This window comes from Babesia bovis, chromosome 1 (assembly GCF_000165395.2).
Source record: "Babesia bovis T2Bo chromosome 1, whole genome shotgun sequence".
NCBI lineage: Eukaryota > Apicomplexa > Aconoidasida > Piroplasmida > Babesiidae > Babesia > Babesia bovis.
The window spans coordinates 808,300-827,169 of record NC_067396.1 but is presented as its reverse complement, the minus strand read 5'-3'; the positions used below and the strand labels follow the sequence as shown (position 1 = coordinate 827,169).

Below are 18,870 nucleotides of genomic sequence, written 5' to 3'. Positions count from 1 at the left end.
GTATTGGAGTTTGCCGACCTGGAGGAGTAGATTGGTGAGGGAAGTGGTACTCTTTGTCGTGATCACTGCACCAAAACTCTATGAGTCCTTTACCAACATTGCTACGAAAATCCAAGCAATACACTGTGTAATCCTATCCATATCACCAACCCTAACAACTACTACTTTTATACCAAACATTTAACAAAACTACTACTAAACTTCTGTGAAACATTTGCCAAAGTTATACTAAACTTTCAGCAAAAGTGCTACTAAACTTCTGTGAAACATTTGCCACAGTTATACCAAACATTCACCAAAACTATTACTAAACTTCTGTGAAACATTTGCCAATGTTATACCAAACATTCACCAAAACTATTACTAAACTTCTGTGAAACTTTTACCAAAGTTATAATAAACCTTTACCAAAAGTGCCACTAAAGTTCTATGAAACATTTATCACATCTAATGCCAAACCTCTACCAAAATGCTACTAAGCTTGTACTGAACGTACGACCCAAAATTTTAATAAAACCAGTACTAAACCTTTACTAACACTGCCACTATAACTCTATGTATACCTTATGAGTATCAGTGGTCCTCTAACTCTACCACTAGACTGCTCCACATTACTACCCCCGATACTAACTACCACATTATAGCACTGTTGCGCCGAAGGCGCCACTACCTCCTACCAAAATACTCCATCCCCTCTAGCACTACTCTTCCCTTCCTCCCTGTCATCACCTTATACCACATACATTGCCACTGGTGTTCTCCACCCCGTAACCAATGAGACCTCATATGTGTCCAGTCCAATGGCCATATGGCACCAAAGGCAAGGTAGAGTACCGCCATTAGCCAGGCTAACGTAAGAACAAAGATCCAGGGGAGCCGTATGTCGTATTGGAGCTTGCCGACCTGTGAGAGGAGGTTGCTTAGGGGGTGGGCCTGATCCTTCTGAGTGGTACTCTCTGTCTTGATCACTGCACCAAGACTGCTTAAGAACTCATGACACTGCCTAGGATTCTTCTTGTCCTCAATGTCATACTGCCCATCTGTCTTCCCATCCCTCTGTTCGTACCCCTCCAGATTGAATGGGTTACCGTAGCTAAACCCATGCCTGTACAACACCGGTAGTACCCCGGTACATGATACGATTGATTGGCACCCACACAGACCGCTACCTTGTCCGTGGCTTCCCCTCTTGCACTTATTGGGGTCACAGTTTCCCTTACAGCCCCGGCATTCAATCTGCTTGAATGCGTCAGACAGTGAACGTAATCCACCTTCAAGTGCATCTGATAGATACAGTACCCATGAGAGATATGTTCTACCGAAGGTGGCACTCACTGCTGTATACAGTTCACCTGTTAGGGGGGAGAGGTACTGGCAGTTCTCAGTGAGTCTTGAGAGGGAGGTATTGGCAGTAGCAGTGCTGGAATATGCAGTGGTAGTAGCAGTGCTGTCACTGCCCTTAATATCTCTTAGCGCTTTACCGACTTTGTCCATGTACTTCCCTCCTTTATCCTTGTCACCACCATTGGGTATCCACTCAATTTTTTGTACTTCATCCCTTAACCCAGAGGCACACCAGCCGCAAAAGTAGTCATTGTCTCCTTTCTGAGACGGATCGCCTGAGTGAGTGCATTCCTTGCTCTTCTCTCCACTCTTAGTCTCTCCCCTTTCCTTCTCTCCAATACCTCCCCTAAAGAACCCGAATACATCACCCAGTACCTGTGGTGTTGTGGCACTGAGTGCTGCTGTTACCCTCACCAGTGTATAGACACAAGACTGCATCATGTCACCGTTACTGAAGAAGTAGAGGATGCCATAAAGGCGTGCACCAGTCATATCACCGGTGCTGCCCTTCTGGAAGTTATTTCTAAAACCCATAGGAAATGGGCAGCACTGACCGGAACCATTACAGTGGTCTAGGTGGGATGCTGCAGAGGGATATACTAGCTCAGACGCAGGAAGCACCTTGTTTTTGTCCTTTTGAGCCTTATCTGCCTCTTGCTTTTCCAGCTCGTCCATGGTATTATCACAACTAAACCCCGGCAACCTGTCTTCCAGGAATGCCTGGAGGGGTGATGGAACACCAGTGGTAGTCATATTGCCACATTGAGTACACATGGTGGGATTGCCCTCTTTACCACACTTGGAGTGTTTGCCGCAGTTATTGCACTTGGGAGAGTTGCATATGTCATTGAGTTTGCTTGTGGCATCTAACAGTGCCTCTTTGTGTCCGTCGAGCCTTGTCGATGCATCCTTTAATAGCAGTAATCCCTCCAATGCATCACGTACTGCTTTGATAGCCTCACTTATCTTGTTCTTAGCACTACTATAGTCTTTGTCGTACTCCTTTGAAGCAGTTGCTATTTGCTGTAATGACCCAGTTCCATCACTCACTAGTGTATGTAGTGCTCCACTATCACCCTTCGTCAGTGCATCTAGTGCCTCCTTAGCCTTGCGTAGTGCCTGTGATGTCTGACCGTCCTTAGCCTCATCTAGTTTATCCTTCAGCCCACCCTTCTTCACCGCCCCCTCTAGTCCCTCCTTAGCCTTCCCTAGTGTCTTTATCACCCCCTCTATAGCCTCCGTCTTCTTCCCTTCCAATGCTTCCTGGGCATTACCTAATTGTATCACTACATTACCTATAGCCTCTAGCACATCCTTCAGGGCCTTTGGAAGATCCTTTGTGCCCCCCTGGGGCACTACTTTCCCCAACTCCCCATTTACCTTCTCCACCCTACTTTTCCTATCATGTTCCATGGGGTTACACCCCAGGCACATCCAGCTAATTACCCCCTTGGACTCTACCCCCTGGCCATACCTACACTCACGCCATTTGCCTCCTAGAGCAACCTTCACTGCACATTGTTTCCTAAGGAAATAGAGTTGATAGAATAGAGCCCTAATGTAGTGGACCACCTGGTTGTATGCTTGGATGGATACAGTGGGATATGTGAATGAACACTCCGTGTTAGCATACAGGGAGTGGATGGCAGGACCAGTGTTGTTGGTACTGTGTAATCCTCCTTGGATACCTATGAGGACCAGTGGGCAATACTGGGTCACTGCTTGGAAGTGGGCAAACAGGTTGTATTCATCAACTGTAATGGGATGATTACGGCCTGTTTGGTGAAACTTAAGTTGTTTCTGTTCATTGCTGGCAGTAGATTCAGTCTCTCCGGGTTTCTTGAGTACCTTTTCGAGTTCCTTCTTACCATGTTCCAGTAACTGCTTATATGCCGTACTATAGGGCAGTGCACTTAGCCAGTAGAGGATCTCCCGAATTGTCCTAGGAGTCCTAGTGGTACTGGCAGTACTGGACAGTGCTGTAGAGTTAGGCTTCTGTAACCCTGTAAAATAGGCACATGATAGAATGTAGAGCTTGAAGAGGGCACCACGTTTGTGGATGTTAGTGTCAGTAGTACTAGAGCCGTCATTTTTAAACACAATAGCACCATCATTGTTGAATGAATCCCTATGTATAGTATGTACCAAACCGGCATAGTTCATAGCGAATGGATTTCTGGCTGTATTACCCTCAGTGTCATAGCCAGTGGCGCCACTAGGCTTAGCAAACCCTAGAAGCAGCTTATCACTAAGTCCATTCCATATAATGGCATCCAACCTATTACCAGGACCACTGTTATTAAGCATCACCCTAGGGAACCCTAAGGCCTGTAGCCATTGGGACAGGGTACCATCATCGAGACCACTACCATCCAGGATATGGTTGTTCCAACGGGGACTACTCTGGGCCCACTTACCAGTCCAATACATATAAGTAATGCCACTCCAAATGAGACATACTGACCCTAGGAATATCCGGGCACATTGCAATCTTTTATTGGATGGAGTTCCGTCACCAGTGTTATCAAACGTAGTATCTTTTAGTTGTTTCCATGTAATTGTATGTCCTCCCTCAATCCAGCTGACTGTCGTTTTGGGGTAAGCTGATTTATAGCCATCACACCTACACTCCTTCTTACACCCATCACAACCCTTACAACAACACTTGCAGCATTTGCCCTTTTTATAGCACTGGCAGCTCTCAGCAGTACAGGTGCTGCTGCCACTACCACCACCAGTACAGCTACACCTATGAGCACTATCACCACTATCCTTACACCTCTGACACCCCCTGCCCAGGTGGTGTCCTTTATCGAGATCATCCGCCTTGGGCACGTCCCATTTCATACATTCACACTTGTCGCACGGATCGTTCGCTGTCACCTCATTTAGATACTCACAGCTCTCTTGGCCGTGCGGTTTGCTATCGCCACCAGTGCCACCACAGCCACTGCCATCACTGCCAGTGCACTTCTCTATCTTACTCCACCCAACGAGTGCACTGAGCACCTGTGCCAACTGGTCTATATAGGTCCGGACCACTGCAGTACCACCTAGTCCCTGGACTAGGGAGAATAGTCCATTGAGGTGTTCCTTGACTTTGTCACTGGTGGCGCCTTTGTCTTGGGCTTCACCTTGATAGCCTATAGGACTCCATGAGGTACTGTCTACCAGTAGTGGTACTAGATAGTACTACTTCTAGTACTGATTACTTACCATGGTACTGTAGTTCTACTGACTGCAGTAGGTCAGTCACTGCCGCCGCCAGGCCACATATACATTCTGTAGAGGGGTGAGTTCAGTAGTACTGGGCGCGCCACCTAAGAACTGTGGCGCCGAAGGCGCCCTCTATTATCCATGTGGCGCTCATTCTATCTGTCTCTACACTACCCCATTACCCCCAATATTCTATAAACCCCACCAGAGTAACTCCAACATAAATAGTGCCCCCACCAAACAGACCATTGTGCGGGGACATTCTATAGAGTAATGTGTAGTCTAGTGATAGTGCCTTTACATGTAAATACTGTTTAGAATTGTATCGGGACAAAGTCTAGACTAACCAAAGGTAACAAGAAGCTGTTAACACTGTATAATCACTATATACTCACTAAGTGGTCACAAAAGGTAATACTACAGCATATACTCTACCCGTACAGCTATATCTTTTTAATAAACATTTTTACCAAACTTTAAAAAAACTTTCATCAAAAGTAATGCCAAACCTCTACCGAAACAACTACTAAACTTTTACTGAATATACTACTAAATTTTTAATTAAATCACTACTAAACCATTACTAACAGTGCTACTGGAGTTTTACCATAGCGGCTATTAATACATTATGAAACCTTTACTAACATTTCTAGAGTAATTCTCCGCCTGGTCTACCACACCATGACTCCACATGACCACCCCTAGGGCACAGTTGCGCCCAAGGCGCCCTTATAGAACTTTCAGCAAAAGTGCAACCAAACTTTTGTGAAACCTCTACCAAAACCCGTATTAAGCTTTTATTGAATATACTACTAAATTTTTAATTAAATCACTACTAAACCATTACTAACAGTGCTACTGGAGTTTTACCATAGCGGCTATTAATACATTATGAAACCTTTACTAACATTTCTAGAGTAATTCTCCGCCTGGTCTACCACACCATGACTCCACATGACCACCCCTAGGGCACAGTTGCGCCCAAGGCGCCCTTATAGAACTTTCAGCAAAAGTGCAACCAAACTTTTGTGAAACTCTTATCAAATGTAATGTCAAACCTTTACCAAAACCAGTACTTAACCTTTACTAACAGTGCTACGTAACTCTAAGAAAACACTCTGTAACCTTATCCACATCACCATCCCTAACAGCTACTACTTTTCTACTAAACTTCCATGTAACCTTTGATGCACATATCCACATTATCCCTAGTTATCGCGCCGAAGGCGCCACTATGTCCTACCAAAAAACTCCAATATACCCCTTCCCTTCTTCTTGCCCACCATCAGTACCTCCCATGGACTCAGATTACCCTTCCTGAACCATCCCCTACAATGCGACCTCATATGTGTCCAGTCCAGTGGCCATATGGCACCAAATGCGAGGTAGAGTACCGCCACTAGCCAGGCTATGGTCAGTACAAAGATCCAGGGGAGGCGTATGTCGTATTGGAGCTGGCCGACCTGGGTGAGGAGGTTGGTGAGGGGAGTGGTACTCTTTGTCGTGATCACTGCACCAAAACTCTATGAGTCCTTTACCAACATTGCTACGAAAATCCAAGCAATACACTCTGTAATCTCATCCATATACCACCCCCAACAGCTACTACTTTTATACCAAACATTCACCAAAACAATTACTAAACTTTTGTGAAACTTTTGCCAAAGTTATACCAAACATTCACCAAAACTATTACTAAACTTTTGTGAAACTTTTACCAAAGTTATACCAAACATTCACCAAAACTGCTACTACTTTTCTGTGAAACTTTTACCAAAGTTATACCAAACTTTCAGCAAAGGTGCTACTAAACTTCTGTGAAACATTTGCCAAAACTGCCACTACTTTTTTACTAAACTTTCAGCAAAAGTGCTACTAAACTTCTGTGAAACATTTGCCAAAAGTGCCACTAAAGATCTATGAAACATTTATCACATCTAATGCCATACCTATACCAAAATCCTACTAAGGTTGTACTGAACGTACGACCCAAAATTTTAATAAAACCAGTACTAAACCTTTACTAACACTGCCACTATAACTCTATGTATACCTTATGAGTATCATTGGTCCTCTAACTCTACCACTAGACTGCTCCACATTACTCATCCCTGATACTAACTACCACATTACAGCACTGTTGCGCCAAAGGCGCCACTACTTCCTACCAAAATACTCCACCAGTTCCATTCCCTTCCGTCCCGTCATCACCTTATACCACATACATTGCCACTGGTGTTCTCCACCCCGTAACCAATGCGACCTCATATGTGTCCAGTCCAGTGGCCATATGGCACCAAATGCAAGGTAGAGTACTGCTACTAGCCAGGCTATGGTAAGCACAAAGATCCAGGGCAGCCGGATGTCGTATTGGAGCTTGCCGACCTGGGTGAGGAGATTACCGAGGGGAGTGGTACTATCTCCGTTGATCACTGCACCAAAACTCTATGAGTCCTTTACCAACATTGCTACGAAAATCCAAGCAACACACTCTGTAATCTCATCCATATACCACCCCCAACAACTACTACTTTTATACTAAACATTCACCAAAACTATTACTAAACTTTCGTGAAACTTTTGCCAAAGTTATACTAAACTTTCAGCAAAAGTGCTACTAAACTTCTGTGAAACTTTTGCCAAAACTGCCACTACTTTTATACCAAACTTTCACCAAAATTATTACTAAACTTCTGTGAAACATTTGCCAAAGTTATACTAAACATTCACCAAAACTATTACTAAACTTCTGTGAAACTTTTACCAAAGTTATACTAAACTTTCAGCAAAAGTGCCACTAAAGTTCTATGAAACATTTATCACATCTAATGCCAAACCTCTACCAAAATCCTACTAAGCTTGTACTGAACGTACGACCCAAAATTTTAATAAAACCAGTACTAAACCTTTACTAACACTGCCACTATAACTCTATGTATACCTTATGAGTATCAGTGGTCCTCTAACTCTACCACTAGACTGCTCCACATTACTACCCCCGATACTAACTACCACATTATAGCACTGTTGCGCCGAAGGCGCCACTACCTCCTACCAAAATACTCCATCCCCTCTAGCACTACTCTTCCCTTCCTCCCTGTCATCACCTTATACCACATACATTGCCACTGGTGTTCTCCACCCCGTAACCAATGCGACCTCATATGTGTCCAGTCCAGTGGCCATATGGCACCAAATGCTAGATAGAGCACCGCTAGTAGCCATGCCACCGTGAGGACAAAGATCCACGGGAGCCGTATGTCGTATTGGAGTTGGCCGACCTGGGAGAGGAGGTTGGTGAGGGGACTGGTACTATCTCCGTTGATCACTGCACCAAAACTCTATGAGTCCTTTACCAACATTGCTACGAAAATCCAATCAATACACTCTGTAATCTCATCCATATACCACCCCCAACAGCTACTACTTTTATACCAAACATTCACCAAAACTATTACTAAACTTGTATGAAACTTTTGCCAAAGTTAAACTAAACTTTCAGCAAAACTGCTACTACTTTTCTGTGAAACTTTTACCAAAGTTATACTAAACATTCACCAAAACTATTACTAAACTTCTGTGAAACTTTTACCAAAAGTGCCACTAAAGTTCTATGAAACATTTATCACATCTAATGCCAAACCTCTACCAAAATCCTACTAAGGTTGTACTGAACGTACGACCCAAAAGTTTAATAAAACCAGTACTAAACCTTTACTAACACTGCCACTATAACTCTATGTATACCTTATGAGTATCATTGGTCCTCTAACTCTACCACTAGACTGCTCCACATTACTACCCCCGATACTAACTACCACATTAAAGCACCGTTGCGCCTAAGGCGCCACTACGTCACCACTATTTTCTACCAAAATACTCCACCAATTCCATTCCCTTCCTCCCCGTCATCACCTTATACCACATACATTGCCACTGGTGTGCTCCACCCCGTAACCAGTGTGACCTCATATGAGTCCAGTCCAGTGGCCATATGGCACCAAAGGCCAGGTAGAGTACTGCTACTAGCCAGGCTACCGTGAGCACAAAGATCCAGGGGAACCGTATGTCGTATTGGAGCTGGCCGACCTGCTTTAGGAGCTCTGTCAGTGGATGGGTGGTGGCCTTCTCCGCTTTCTCCTTCTTCTTGATCACTGCACTGAGACTCTCTAAGAATTGATGACACTTCTTAGTACTCTTTGTATTTGTGATGTCATACTGGCCATCCGTTTTCCCATCCTTCTGGTGGTACCCCTCCAGATTGAATGGGTTACCGTAGCTGAAGCCATGTCTATAGAGTACTGGCAGGACTCCGGTACATGATACGATTGAAGAGCAGTTACATTGTGCACTATCCGTCCCACCATGACTTCCCTTCTTGCACTTATTGGGGTCACAGCCTCTACAACCCCGGCATTCAATCTGTTGGAACTCACTAGCCAGTGACTCTAGTCCTGAATGAAGTGCATCTGATAGATATAGTACCCATGAGAGGTATGTTCCACCGAATGTGGCACTCACTGCGGTATAGAGTTCACCGGTTAGGGGGGAAAGGTACTCAGAATCCTTGGTCAGGGTCGAGAGGGAAGTAGTGTCTTGTGTAGCTGGCTGTGAAATGGTACTACCACTTTTCTCTCCCTTAATCGCTATCAGTGCTTCTCCTACACTTCCTCTATACTTCCCTCCTTTATCACTGTCATCCCCCTTTGGTATCCACTCTATCTTCTTTACCTCTTCCCTTAACCCAGAGGCACACCAGCCGCAATAGTAACTATTTGGGTCCGTCGACGTTTTGGGGTCATTCTGGTGATCGCAGTTCTTGCCTGAGTCTCCGACTTTCTGTACTGGATTTCCTACACCACCCCTAAAGAACCCGAAAACATCACCCAATACCTGTGGTGTCGTAGCACTGAGAGCTGCTGTGACCCTCACTAGTGTATAAACACACGACTGCATCATGTTCTCGTTACTAAAGAAGTATAGGATTCCGTAGAGCCTGGCACCAGTAGGTGGTAGTGATGGGACTCCTGTCGTAGTACTCATGAATGAATTTCTAAAACCCATTGGCAGTGGGCAGCACTGACCAGAGCCACCACAGTGTTCTAAGTGGGATGCAGCAAGTGGGTAGTCTAGATCCGACGCATGAGATGTATCTTTTCCTTTATTCTGAGCCTTTTCTGCCTCTTGTTTATCCAGTAGTTCCTTGGTATTATCACAACTAAAACCTGGTAACCGATCCTCGAGGAATGCCTGGAGGGGGGAGGGTTTACCGTCATCGTACTGCTGATGGCATTTGTCACAGATCTTGGACTGTGGCTGTTTGCCACACTTGTTTATGTGGTCATTACAGGGTGGGCACTTGGGAGAGTTGCAGATGGAGAGGAGCTGTTCGATGGCTTGAATAAATTGTTTAGCGGCCCACTGCAATATTTCACGTGTCGTCCAATATACATCCTTCTGTTTCAGCCCGTCAATTACCTTATCTATCGCCTCAGGTATTCCCTTCTTCAATGCCTCCAATACCTCCCGTACCTTATGGATAACCTCACTTATATTGTCCTTAGCACTGCTGTAGTTCTTCTTCCACTCTTCCGGTTCACTCGTTACCTGATGTAATGACCCATTACCACTATTCACTAGTGTATGTAGTGCTCCACCACCATTCGTCAGTGCATCTAGTTTCGCCTTAGCCTCCTCTAGTTCCTTCAAATCCCCCATTAGCCCATTCTTCACCTTCTGCACCGCCGTATCTAGTCCCGTCCTAGCCTCCTCCAGTTTCCCCTTCACCTTAGTGATCGCCTCCTTCTTCTTCCCTTCCAATGCCTCCTGGGCATTACCCAATTGTACCACCACATCCCCTATGGCCACGAGTAATGCTTTGGCCTTCTCGATCCCCTCCTTCTTCTTCCATTCCAATATCTTTACCTTCTTCATTACCCCATCCAACTCCTCCTTTACCTTCCCCACCCTACATTTCCTATCATGCTCCATGGGGTCACACCCCAGGCACATCCAGCTGATTACCCCCTTGGAGACTACTCCATCCCCATACCTACACTCACGCCATTTGCCTCCACAAGTAACTTTCACTGCACATTGCTTCCTAAGGAAATAGAGTTGGTAGAACAGAGCCCTAATGTAGTGGACCACCTGGTTGTATGCTTGAATGGGCACAGTGGGATATGTGAATCGGCATTCAGTGTTGGCATAGAGGGAATGAATGGCTGGAGAGTCAGTGCCTTTAGTACTGTGTAATCCACCCTGGATACCTATGAGGACCAGTGGGCAGTACTGGGTCACTGCTTGGAAGTGGGCAAACAGGTTGTATTCATCAACGGTAATGGGTGCTGTGCGGCCTGTCTGGTGAAACTTCAGTTGTTTCTGGTCATTGTCAGTACTAGAGTCACTCCCATCGGGTTTTTTGAGTACCTCGGTTAGTCTATGCTTACCATGCTTCAGTATCTTTGGGTATGCCGTACTATATGGCAATGCACTTAGCCAGTAGAGGATTTCCCGGATAGTACGGGGAGCTTTATTGTCCGCCTTCGGCGGAGCTTTGTTCTGTAACCCTGTAAAGTAAGCACATGATAGAATATAGAGCTTGAAAATGGCACCGTTTTTATGCTGGTTAGTTTCACTGATTTGGCCAGCAGTACTTGATCCAGTGCCATTCCTGAACACAGTAGCTTGATCAGTGTTGAATGAATCCCTATGTGCAGTATGTACAAAACCAGGATAGTTCATACCGAAAGGACTTCTCGCTGTATTACCATTGGTGTCATTAACTTCACCATTTTTATTTAGGCCACTAGGCTCCAGGAATCCAAGAAACAGTTTTCCCATCAACCCATCCCATATAACAGCATCCAACCTATTTCCAGGACCAGCGTTATTCAACATTTCCCTAGGGAACCCTAGGGCTTGTAACCATTGGGATAGGGTACCATCATCTAGACCACTACCATCCAGGATATGGTTGTTCCAACGGGGACTACTCTGGGCCCACTTACCAGTCCAATACATATAAGTAATGCCACTCCAAATGAGACATACTGACCCTAGGAATATCCGGGCACATTGCAATCTTTTATTGGATGGAGTTCCGTCACCAGTGTTATCAAACGTAGTATCTTTTAGTTGTTTCCATGTAATTGTATGTCCTCCCTCAATCCAGCTGACTGTCGTTTTGGGGTAAGCTGATTTATAGCCATCACACCTACACTCCTTCTTACACCCATCACAACCCTTACAACAACACTTGCAGCATTTGCCCTTTTTATAGCACTGGCAGCTCTCAGCAGTACAGGTGCTGCTGCCACTACCACCACCAGTACAGCTACACCTATGAGCACTATCACCACTATCCTTACACCTCTGACACCCCCTGCCCAGGTGGTGTCCTTTATCGAGATCATCCGCCTTGGGCACGTCCCATTTCATACATCCACACTTGTCGCACGGATCGTTCGCTGTCACCTCATTTAGATACTCACAGCTCTCTTGGCCGTGCGGTTTGCTATCGCCACCAGTGCCACCACAGCCACTGCCATCACTGCCAGTGCACTTCTCTATCTTACTCCACCCAACGAGTGCACTGAGTACCTGAGCCAGCTGGTCTATATATGTCCGGACCACTGCAGTACCAACTAGTCCCTGGACCAGGGAGAATAGTCCATTGAGGCGTTCCTTGACTTGCTCTTGGGTGGCGCCTTTGCTGGTGTCAGCGCCTTCACCCTCATAACCTATAATGGTGCTGAAGTACTAGACTACTCAGTACTTACCATGGTACTCCAGTTGTACTGACTGCAGTAGGTCAGTCACTGCCGCCGCCAGGCCACATATACATTCTGTAGAGGGGTGAGTTCAGTAGTACTGGGCGCGCCACCTAAGAACTGTGGCGCCGAAGGCGCCCTCTATTATCCATGTGGCGCTCATTCTATCTGTCTCTACACTACCCCATTACCCCCAATATTCTATAAACCCCACCAGAGTAACTCCAACATAAATAGTGCCCCCACCAAACAGACCATTGTGCGGGGACATTCTATAGAGTAATGTGTAGTCTAGTGATAGTGCCTTTACATGTAAATACTGTTTAGAATTGTATCGGGACAAAGTCTAGACTAACCAAAGGTAACAAGAAGCTGTTAACACTGTATAATCACTATATACTCACTAAGTGGTCACAAAAGGTAATACTACAGCATATACTCTACCCGTACAGCTATATCTTTTTAATAAACATTTTTACCAAACTTTAAAAAAACTTTCATCAAAAGTAATGCCAAACCTCTACCGAAACAACTACTAAACTTTTACTGAATATACTACTAAATTTTTAATTAAATCACTACTAAACCATTACTAACAGTGCTACTGGAGTTTTACCATAGCGGCTATTAATACATTATGAAACCTTTACTAACATTTCTAGAGTAATTCTCCGCCTGGTCTACCACACCATGACTCCACATGACCACCCCTAGGGCACAGTTGCGCCCAAGGCGCCCTTATAGAACTTTCAGCAAAAGTGCAACCAAACTTTTGTGAAACCTCTACCAAAACCCGTATTAAGCTTTTATTGAATATACTACTAAATTTTTAATTAAATCACTACTAAACCATTACTAACAGTGCTACTGGAGTTTTACCATAGCGGCTATTAATACATTATGAAACCTTTACTAACATTTCTAGAGTAATTCTCCGCCTGGTCTACCACACCATGACTCCACATGACCACCCCTAGGGCACTGTTGCGCCGAAGGCGCCCTTATAGAACTTTCAGCAAAAGTGCAACCAAACTTTTGTGAAACTTTTATCAAAACCACTACTAATCATTTACTGTATATACGATGAAAATTTTAATAAAATCACTACGAAACCTTTACTAACTTTTCTACGTAACTCTAAGAAAACACTCTGTAACCTTATCCACATCACCATCCCTAACAGCTACTACTTTTATACTAAACTCCCATGTAACCTTTGATGAACATATCTACATTATCCCTAGTTATCGCGCCGAAGGCGCCACTACTTTGCCACTACCTCCCACCAAAAAACTCTAGTATCCCCCTTCCCTTCTTCTTTCCCACCATCAGTATCTCCCATGGACTCAGGCTTCCCTTCCTGAACCATCCCCTACAATGCGACCTCATATGTGTCCAGTCCAGTGGCCATATGGCACCAAATGCGAGGTAGAGTACCGCCACTAGCCAGGCTATGGTCAGTACAAAGATCCAGGGGAGGCGTATGTCGTATTGGAGCTGGCCGACCTGGGTGAGGAGGTTGGTGAGGGGAGTGGTACTCTTTGTCGTGATCACTGCACCAAAACTCTATGAGTCCTTTACCAACATTGCTACGAAAATCCAAGCAATACACTCTGTAATCTCATCCATATACCACCCCCAACAGCTACTACTTTTATACCAAACATTCACCAAAACAATTACTAAACTTTTGTGAAACTTTTGCCAAAGTTATACCAAACATTCACCAAAACTATTACTAAACTTCTGTGCAACTTTTACCAAAGTTATACCAAACATTCACCAAAACTGCTACTACTTTTCTGTGAAACTTTTACCAAAGTTATACCAAACTTTCAGCAAAGGTGCTACTAAACTTCTGTGAAACATTTGCCAAAACTGCCACTACTTTTTTACTAAACTTTCAGCAAAAGTGCTACTAAACTTCTGTGAAACATTTGCCAAAAGTGCCACTAAAGATCTATGAAACATTTATCACATCTAATGCCATACCTATACCAAAATCCTACTAAGGTTGTACTGAACGTACGACCCAAAATTTTAATAAAACCAGTACTAAACCTTTACTAACACTGCCACTATAACTCTATGTATACCTTATGAGTATCATTGGTCCTCTAACTCTACCACTAGACTGCTCCACATTACTACCCCCGATACTAACTACCACATTATAGCACTGTTGCGCCGAAGGCGCCACTACCTCCTACCAAAATACTCCACTAATTCCACCCCCTTCCGCCCCGTCATCACCTTATACCACATACATTGCCACTGGTGTTCTCCACCCCGTAACCAATGCGACCTCATATGTGTCCAGTCCAGTGGCCATATGGCTCCAAAGGCAAGGTAGAGTACTGCTACTAGCCAGGCTAACGTGAGGACAAAGATCCAGGGGAGGCGTATGTCGTATTGCAGTTGGCCGACCTGGGTGAGGAGTTCTGTCAATGGATGTTCCTGAGAGGTGGCCTGGTCCTGCTTGTTCTTGATCACTGCATTGAGACTGTCCAAGAATTGGTGACACTGCCTAGTCTTCTTCGTGTTATCTATGCTATAATCTCCTTCATCCTTCTTCTCCTGCTGGTACCCCTCCAGATTGAATGGGTTACCGTAGCTGAATCCATGTCTATACAATACGGGTAGTACCCCGGTACATGATACGATTGATTGACACGTGCAGAGTGCTGTGCCCTTAGAGCCCTCTGCAGTGCTTCCATGACTTCCCTTCCTGCACTTATTGGGATCACAGTTTCCCTTACAGCCCCGGCATTCAATCTGTTGGAATTCCTGAGACAGTGACTCTAGTCCTGAATGGAGTGCATCAGATAGGTACAGTACCCATGAGAGGTATGTTCCACCGAAGGTGGCACTCACGGCCGTATAGAGTTCACCGGTTAGGGGGGATACGTAGTGGTTACTGTCAGTGAGTGTTGAGAGGGAAGTGTTGGTGGGAGTGGCACTACTGTCCTTCTCTCCCTTAATATTTATCAGTGCTTGTCCTACTGTGCCTCTATACTGCCCTCCATCACCGTCCTTCTTTGGTATCCACTCAATCTTCTTTACTTCATCCCGTAACCCAGAGGCACACCAGCCGCAAAAGTAGTCATTGTCTCCTTTCTGAGACGGATCTCCTTGGTGCTGACATTTCGTGTCATCCTGTCCCTTCTTAGTCTTTCCACTTTCCTTCTCTCCCACACCACCCCTAAAGAACCCAAATACATCACCCAGTACTTGTGGTGTCGTGGCACTGAGTTCTGCTGTTACCCTCACCAATGTATAGACACACGACTGCATCATGTTCTCGTTACTGAAGAAGTATAGTATGCCATAAAGGCGTTTGCCGGTATGGGTGACGCCGTCTTGGAAGTTATTTCTGAAACCCATTGGCAGTGGGCAGCATTGGCCAGAGCCACCGCAGTGTCCCAAGTGGGATGCAGCAGAGGGATAGTCTGGCTGGTCGGTGTCTGGTACTTCACTACAACTAAATCCTGGCAACCTATCCTCCAGGAATGCCTGGAGGGGGGAGGGGACACCAGTGGTAGTGGGTTGGAGGCAGGTCTGACAGACAGTGGGCTTTGGTGGTTGGCCACACTTGTCGCTGTGTTTTGTACATCCAGGGCACTTGGGAGAGTTGCAGATGGACAGGAGCTTTTCGATGGCATCGAGCAGCGTGGTGTACTCGTGGGAAACACCTTGTTGTAGGATATCTTCTATGTAGTTATCGTCTAAACCTGCGGCAAAATCACTTAATACCTCTTTGGCCCCTTGTTTCATTTCATTCCCTTCGCTCTCTGACCACTCCTTCAATAGCGTCAGCACCTCATATACCTTATTGATAGCCTCACTTATCTTATTCTTACCGGGATCAGCATCACCACCTAGTTTCTGCACTACCTCCCCTAGTTTCCCATTACTTCTACCATTCCTCGTCAGCTCCTCTAGTTTATTTTTAGCCGCCCCTAGTTTTCCATTCAGCCCACCCTTATTCACTTTCTGCACCTCCGCCTCTAGTTCCTTCTGAGCCTTCACTAGTTCCCCCTTAGCCCCCTCTAGTTTATCCTTCACCTTTGTGATCTCCTCTCCCTTCCTCCCTTCCAATGCCTCCTGGGCATTACCCAATTGTACCACTACTTCACCAATCTTCTGAAGTACTTCCTTTACCTTCAGTGCTACTTCCCCATTCACCCCCACTAACCCCTTCTTCATATTCTCTACCCTCCCCTTTCTATCATGTTCCATGGGGTTACACCCCAGGCACATCCAGCTAATTACCCCCTTGGACACCACATCCTTACCATACCTACACTCTCTCCACTTCCCTCCACAAGTGATTTTCACAGCACATTGCTTCCTAAGGAAATAGAGCTGGTAGAACAGACCCCTAATGTAGTGTACCACCTGGTTGTATGCTTGGATGGGCACAGTGGGATATGTGAAGTGGCACTCCGTGTTGGCATAGAGGGAATGGATGGGAGGTTCTAGTGTTTTGTCAGTGCTCTTGGTACTGTGTAAACCACCTTGGATACCAATGAGGACCAGTGGGCAATACTGTGTCACCGCTTGGAAGTGGGCAAAAAGGTTGTATTCATGGACGGTTATGGGATGATTACGGCCTGTTTGGTGGAATTTCAGTTCGGACTGCTCGGTCGTGGATGCAGTGTCTCCGGTTTTCTTGGTTACCTCTGTTAGCCTATTCTTGCCGTGCTCCAGTATCTTTGGATACGCTTGACTATAGGGCAATGCACTTAGCCAGTAGAGGATATCACGGATGGTCTTGGGGGTCCTTGGAGTACTCTCTGTAGTCCTTTTCTGCAATCCAGTAAAGTAGGCACATGATAGAATATAGAGCTTGATGAGGGCACCACATTTGTGGATGTTAGTGTCACTAGTACTAGAGTCGTCAGCATTCTTAGGGAAGACATTACCGTTGCTGCAAAATGCACCCTTCTCTAAAGTATGTATGTATCCTGCATAGTTCATACCAGCTGGTTGTCTGAATGTATTATCATCATAGTCATGGCCATGTACACCACTACCATTACCAGTATCCGGGAATCCCAAATATAACTTATCCCTATGCCCATCCCATATAATAGCATCCCATCTATTTCCAGGACCATGGTTATTCAACATATCCTTAGGAAACCCTAGGGCCTGTAACCATTGGGATAGGGTACCATCATCTAGACCAGTACCGTCCAGGATGTGGTTGTTCCAGCGGGGGCTGCTGGAATGGTACTTCCCGGTCCAATACATATAAGTAATGCCACTCCAAATAAGACATACTGACCCTAGGAAAATACGGGCACATTTGGAACGAAAGGTAGAACTCCCTAACGTTTTCCACGTACGTGTTTTATCTACCCATCTAGACTCAACGAATGCTATTCTTGTATAACAAGATGTACTAGGGTATGCTGACATATAACCGTCACAGCTACACTCCCTATCCTTGACATCACCACACTTACACCCCTTACAACAACACTTGCAGCATTTGCCTGCTTTAGCGCATTGACACTCCGTGCCACTACACTGCGTGACACCACCAGGACCACTACTACAGTTACAAGGATCTCTACCACCATTATCCATACACTTCGTACACCTCCTTCCTAGGTGGTGTCCTTCATTACTGTCCGCCTTGGGATCATCCCATTTCATACACCCACAGTCTGTGCACGGATCGTTCCGTCTCACATCCTTTAGATACTCGCAGTCCTTGTTTTGGCCATGTTGATTCCCTTTGCCATTATTGCCCGTGCATTTGCCATTGCCCTTATTCTCACACTTCTCTATCCTACTCCACCCAACGAGTGCACTGAGTACCTGTGCCAACTGGTCTATATAGGTCCGTACCACTGCAGTACCACCTAGTCCCTGTACCAGAGAGAACAGTCCATTGAGGCACTCTGTGACTCTCTCTTTTTGGGGGCCCTTGTCCTTGGCTTCACCCTCATAACCTATAGGACACCGTGAGGTACTGTATACCAGTGGTAGTACTATAGGAGTACTACTCTAGTACTGAGTACTTACCATGGTACTGGAGTTCTACTGACTGCAGTAGGTCAGTCACTGCCGACGCCAGGCCACATATGCATTCTGTATAGGAGTGAGTTCGATATTACTGGGCGCGCCACTGTAACGGACGGTGTCAGGTACTATTCATGTGGCGCGCATAACACAGTAATGTCTTCAGTAACGTACCATCACCACTCAGTTCTTTACCATCCCTACCAGTGACCCTTAGGACCCAGTCAATGGCCTCCTTGAGGTTGGTAGGTGCCTCTGTAAGAGACTCCTTCGGCGTGAAAGCGCTTGCAGGGGCCATTATCAGTGCCTTTAGGAGTACTCAGCAGTACTCACAGTGGTGAGGGAGTGGTCTGGCTATCGGGGTGGAATCCTATATATACTGAGCGCGCCCGTGTAGAAGGGGCGCCTTCGGCGCGACATTGACCGTTACAGTGGCGCGCATACTATTATCTGTGATTCCACTACGTAGTGTTACGGTGGTGATCCCGTTGTTATAGCGAATTGC

At 45.6% G+C, this 18,870-nt stretch overlaps 3 protein-coding genes across 3 annotated transcripts; all 3 read right to left on the bottom strand.

Annotated features, from left to right (window-relative positions):
• Positions 1-605: 605 nt before the first annotated feature.
• On the bottom strand, positions 606-4,626 carry BBOV_I005805 (variant erythrocyte surface antigen-1). Its single transcript, XM_051766988.1, has 2 exons — positions 4,561-4,626; positions 606-4,487 (listed from the first exon to the last, which is right to left on the bottom strand). Exon 2 carries the CDS (start codon positions 4,189-4,191, stop codon positions 667-669), a length of 3,525 nt encoding a protein of 1,174 aa, XP_051623900.1. The 5' UTR covers positions 4,192-4,487; positions 4,561-4,626; the 3' UTR covers positions 606-666.
• Positions 4,627-8,331: 3,705 nt separating this feature from the next.
• Positions 8,332-12,640, bottom strand: BBOV_I005190 (variant erythrocyte surface antigen-1 alpha subunit). Its single transcript, XM_001609118.2, has 3 exons — positions 12,542-12,640; positions 12,342-12,407; positions 8,332-12,302 (listed from the first exon to the last, which is right to left on the bottom strand). The coding sequence occupies exons 1-3, from the start codon at positions 12,588-12,590 to the stop codon at positions 8,422-8,424; spliced, it is 3,996 nt and encodes a 1,331-aa protein (XP_001609168.1). The 5' UTR covers positions 12,591-12,640; the 3' UTR covers positions 8,332-8,421.
• A 1,861-nt stretch (positions 12,641-14,501) lies between these two features.
• On the bottom strand, positions 14,502-18,753 carry BBOV_I005180 (variant erythrocyte surface antigen-1 alpha subunit). Its single transcript, XM_001609117.2, has 3 exons — positions 18,540-18,753; positions 18,369-18,434; positions 14,502-18,295 (listed from the first exon to the last, which is right to left on the bottom strand). The coding sequence occupies exons 1-3, from the start codon at positions 18,661-18,663 to the stop codon at positions 14,532-14,534; spliced, it is 3,954 nt and encodes a 1,317-aa protein (XP_001609167.1). The 5' UTR covers positions 18,664-18,753; the 3' UTR covers positions 14,502-14,531.
• Between the last annotated feature and the right edge of the window lie 117 nt (positions 18,754-18,870).

What these genes read in the sequence shown, in the direction of transcription:
- BBOV_I005805 (XM_051766988.1), bottom strand. Translation starts at nt 4,191, where the DNA reads ATGAAATGGGACGTGCCCAAGGCGGATGATCTCGATAAAGGACACCAC.
- BBOV_I005190 (XM_001609118.2), bottom strand. Translation starts at nt 12,590, where the DNA reads ATGGTCTGTTTGGTGGGGGCACTATTTATGTTGGAGTTACTCTGGTGG. An exon ending in GTTGGAGTTACTCTGGTGGG is followed by an intron (nt 12,408 to 12,541) that starts GTTTATAGAATA and finishes ACCCCTCTACAG; the next exon opens with AATGTATATGTGGCCTGGCG. An exon ending in AGTACAACTGGAGTACCATG is followed by an intron (nt 12,303 to 12,341) that starts GTAAGTACTGAG and finishes GCACCATTATAG; the next exon opens with GTTATGAGGGTGAAGGCGCT.
- BBOV_I005180 (XM_001609117.2), bottom strand. Translation starts at nt 18,663, where the DNA reads ATGGCCCCTGCAAGCGCTTTCACGCCGAAGGAGTCTCTTACAGAGGCA. An exon ending in TAAAGAACTGAGTGGTGATG is followed by an intron (nt 18,435 to 18,539) that starts GTACGTTACTGA and finishes ACTCCTATACAG; the next exon opens with AATGCATATGTGGCCTGGCG. An exon ending in AGTAGAACTCCAGTACCATG is followed by an intron (nt 18,296 to 18,368) that starts GTAAGTACTCAG and finishes GGTGTCCTATAG; the next exon opens with GTTATGAGGGTGAAGCCAAG.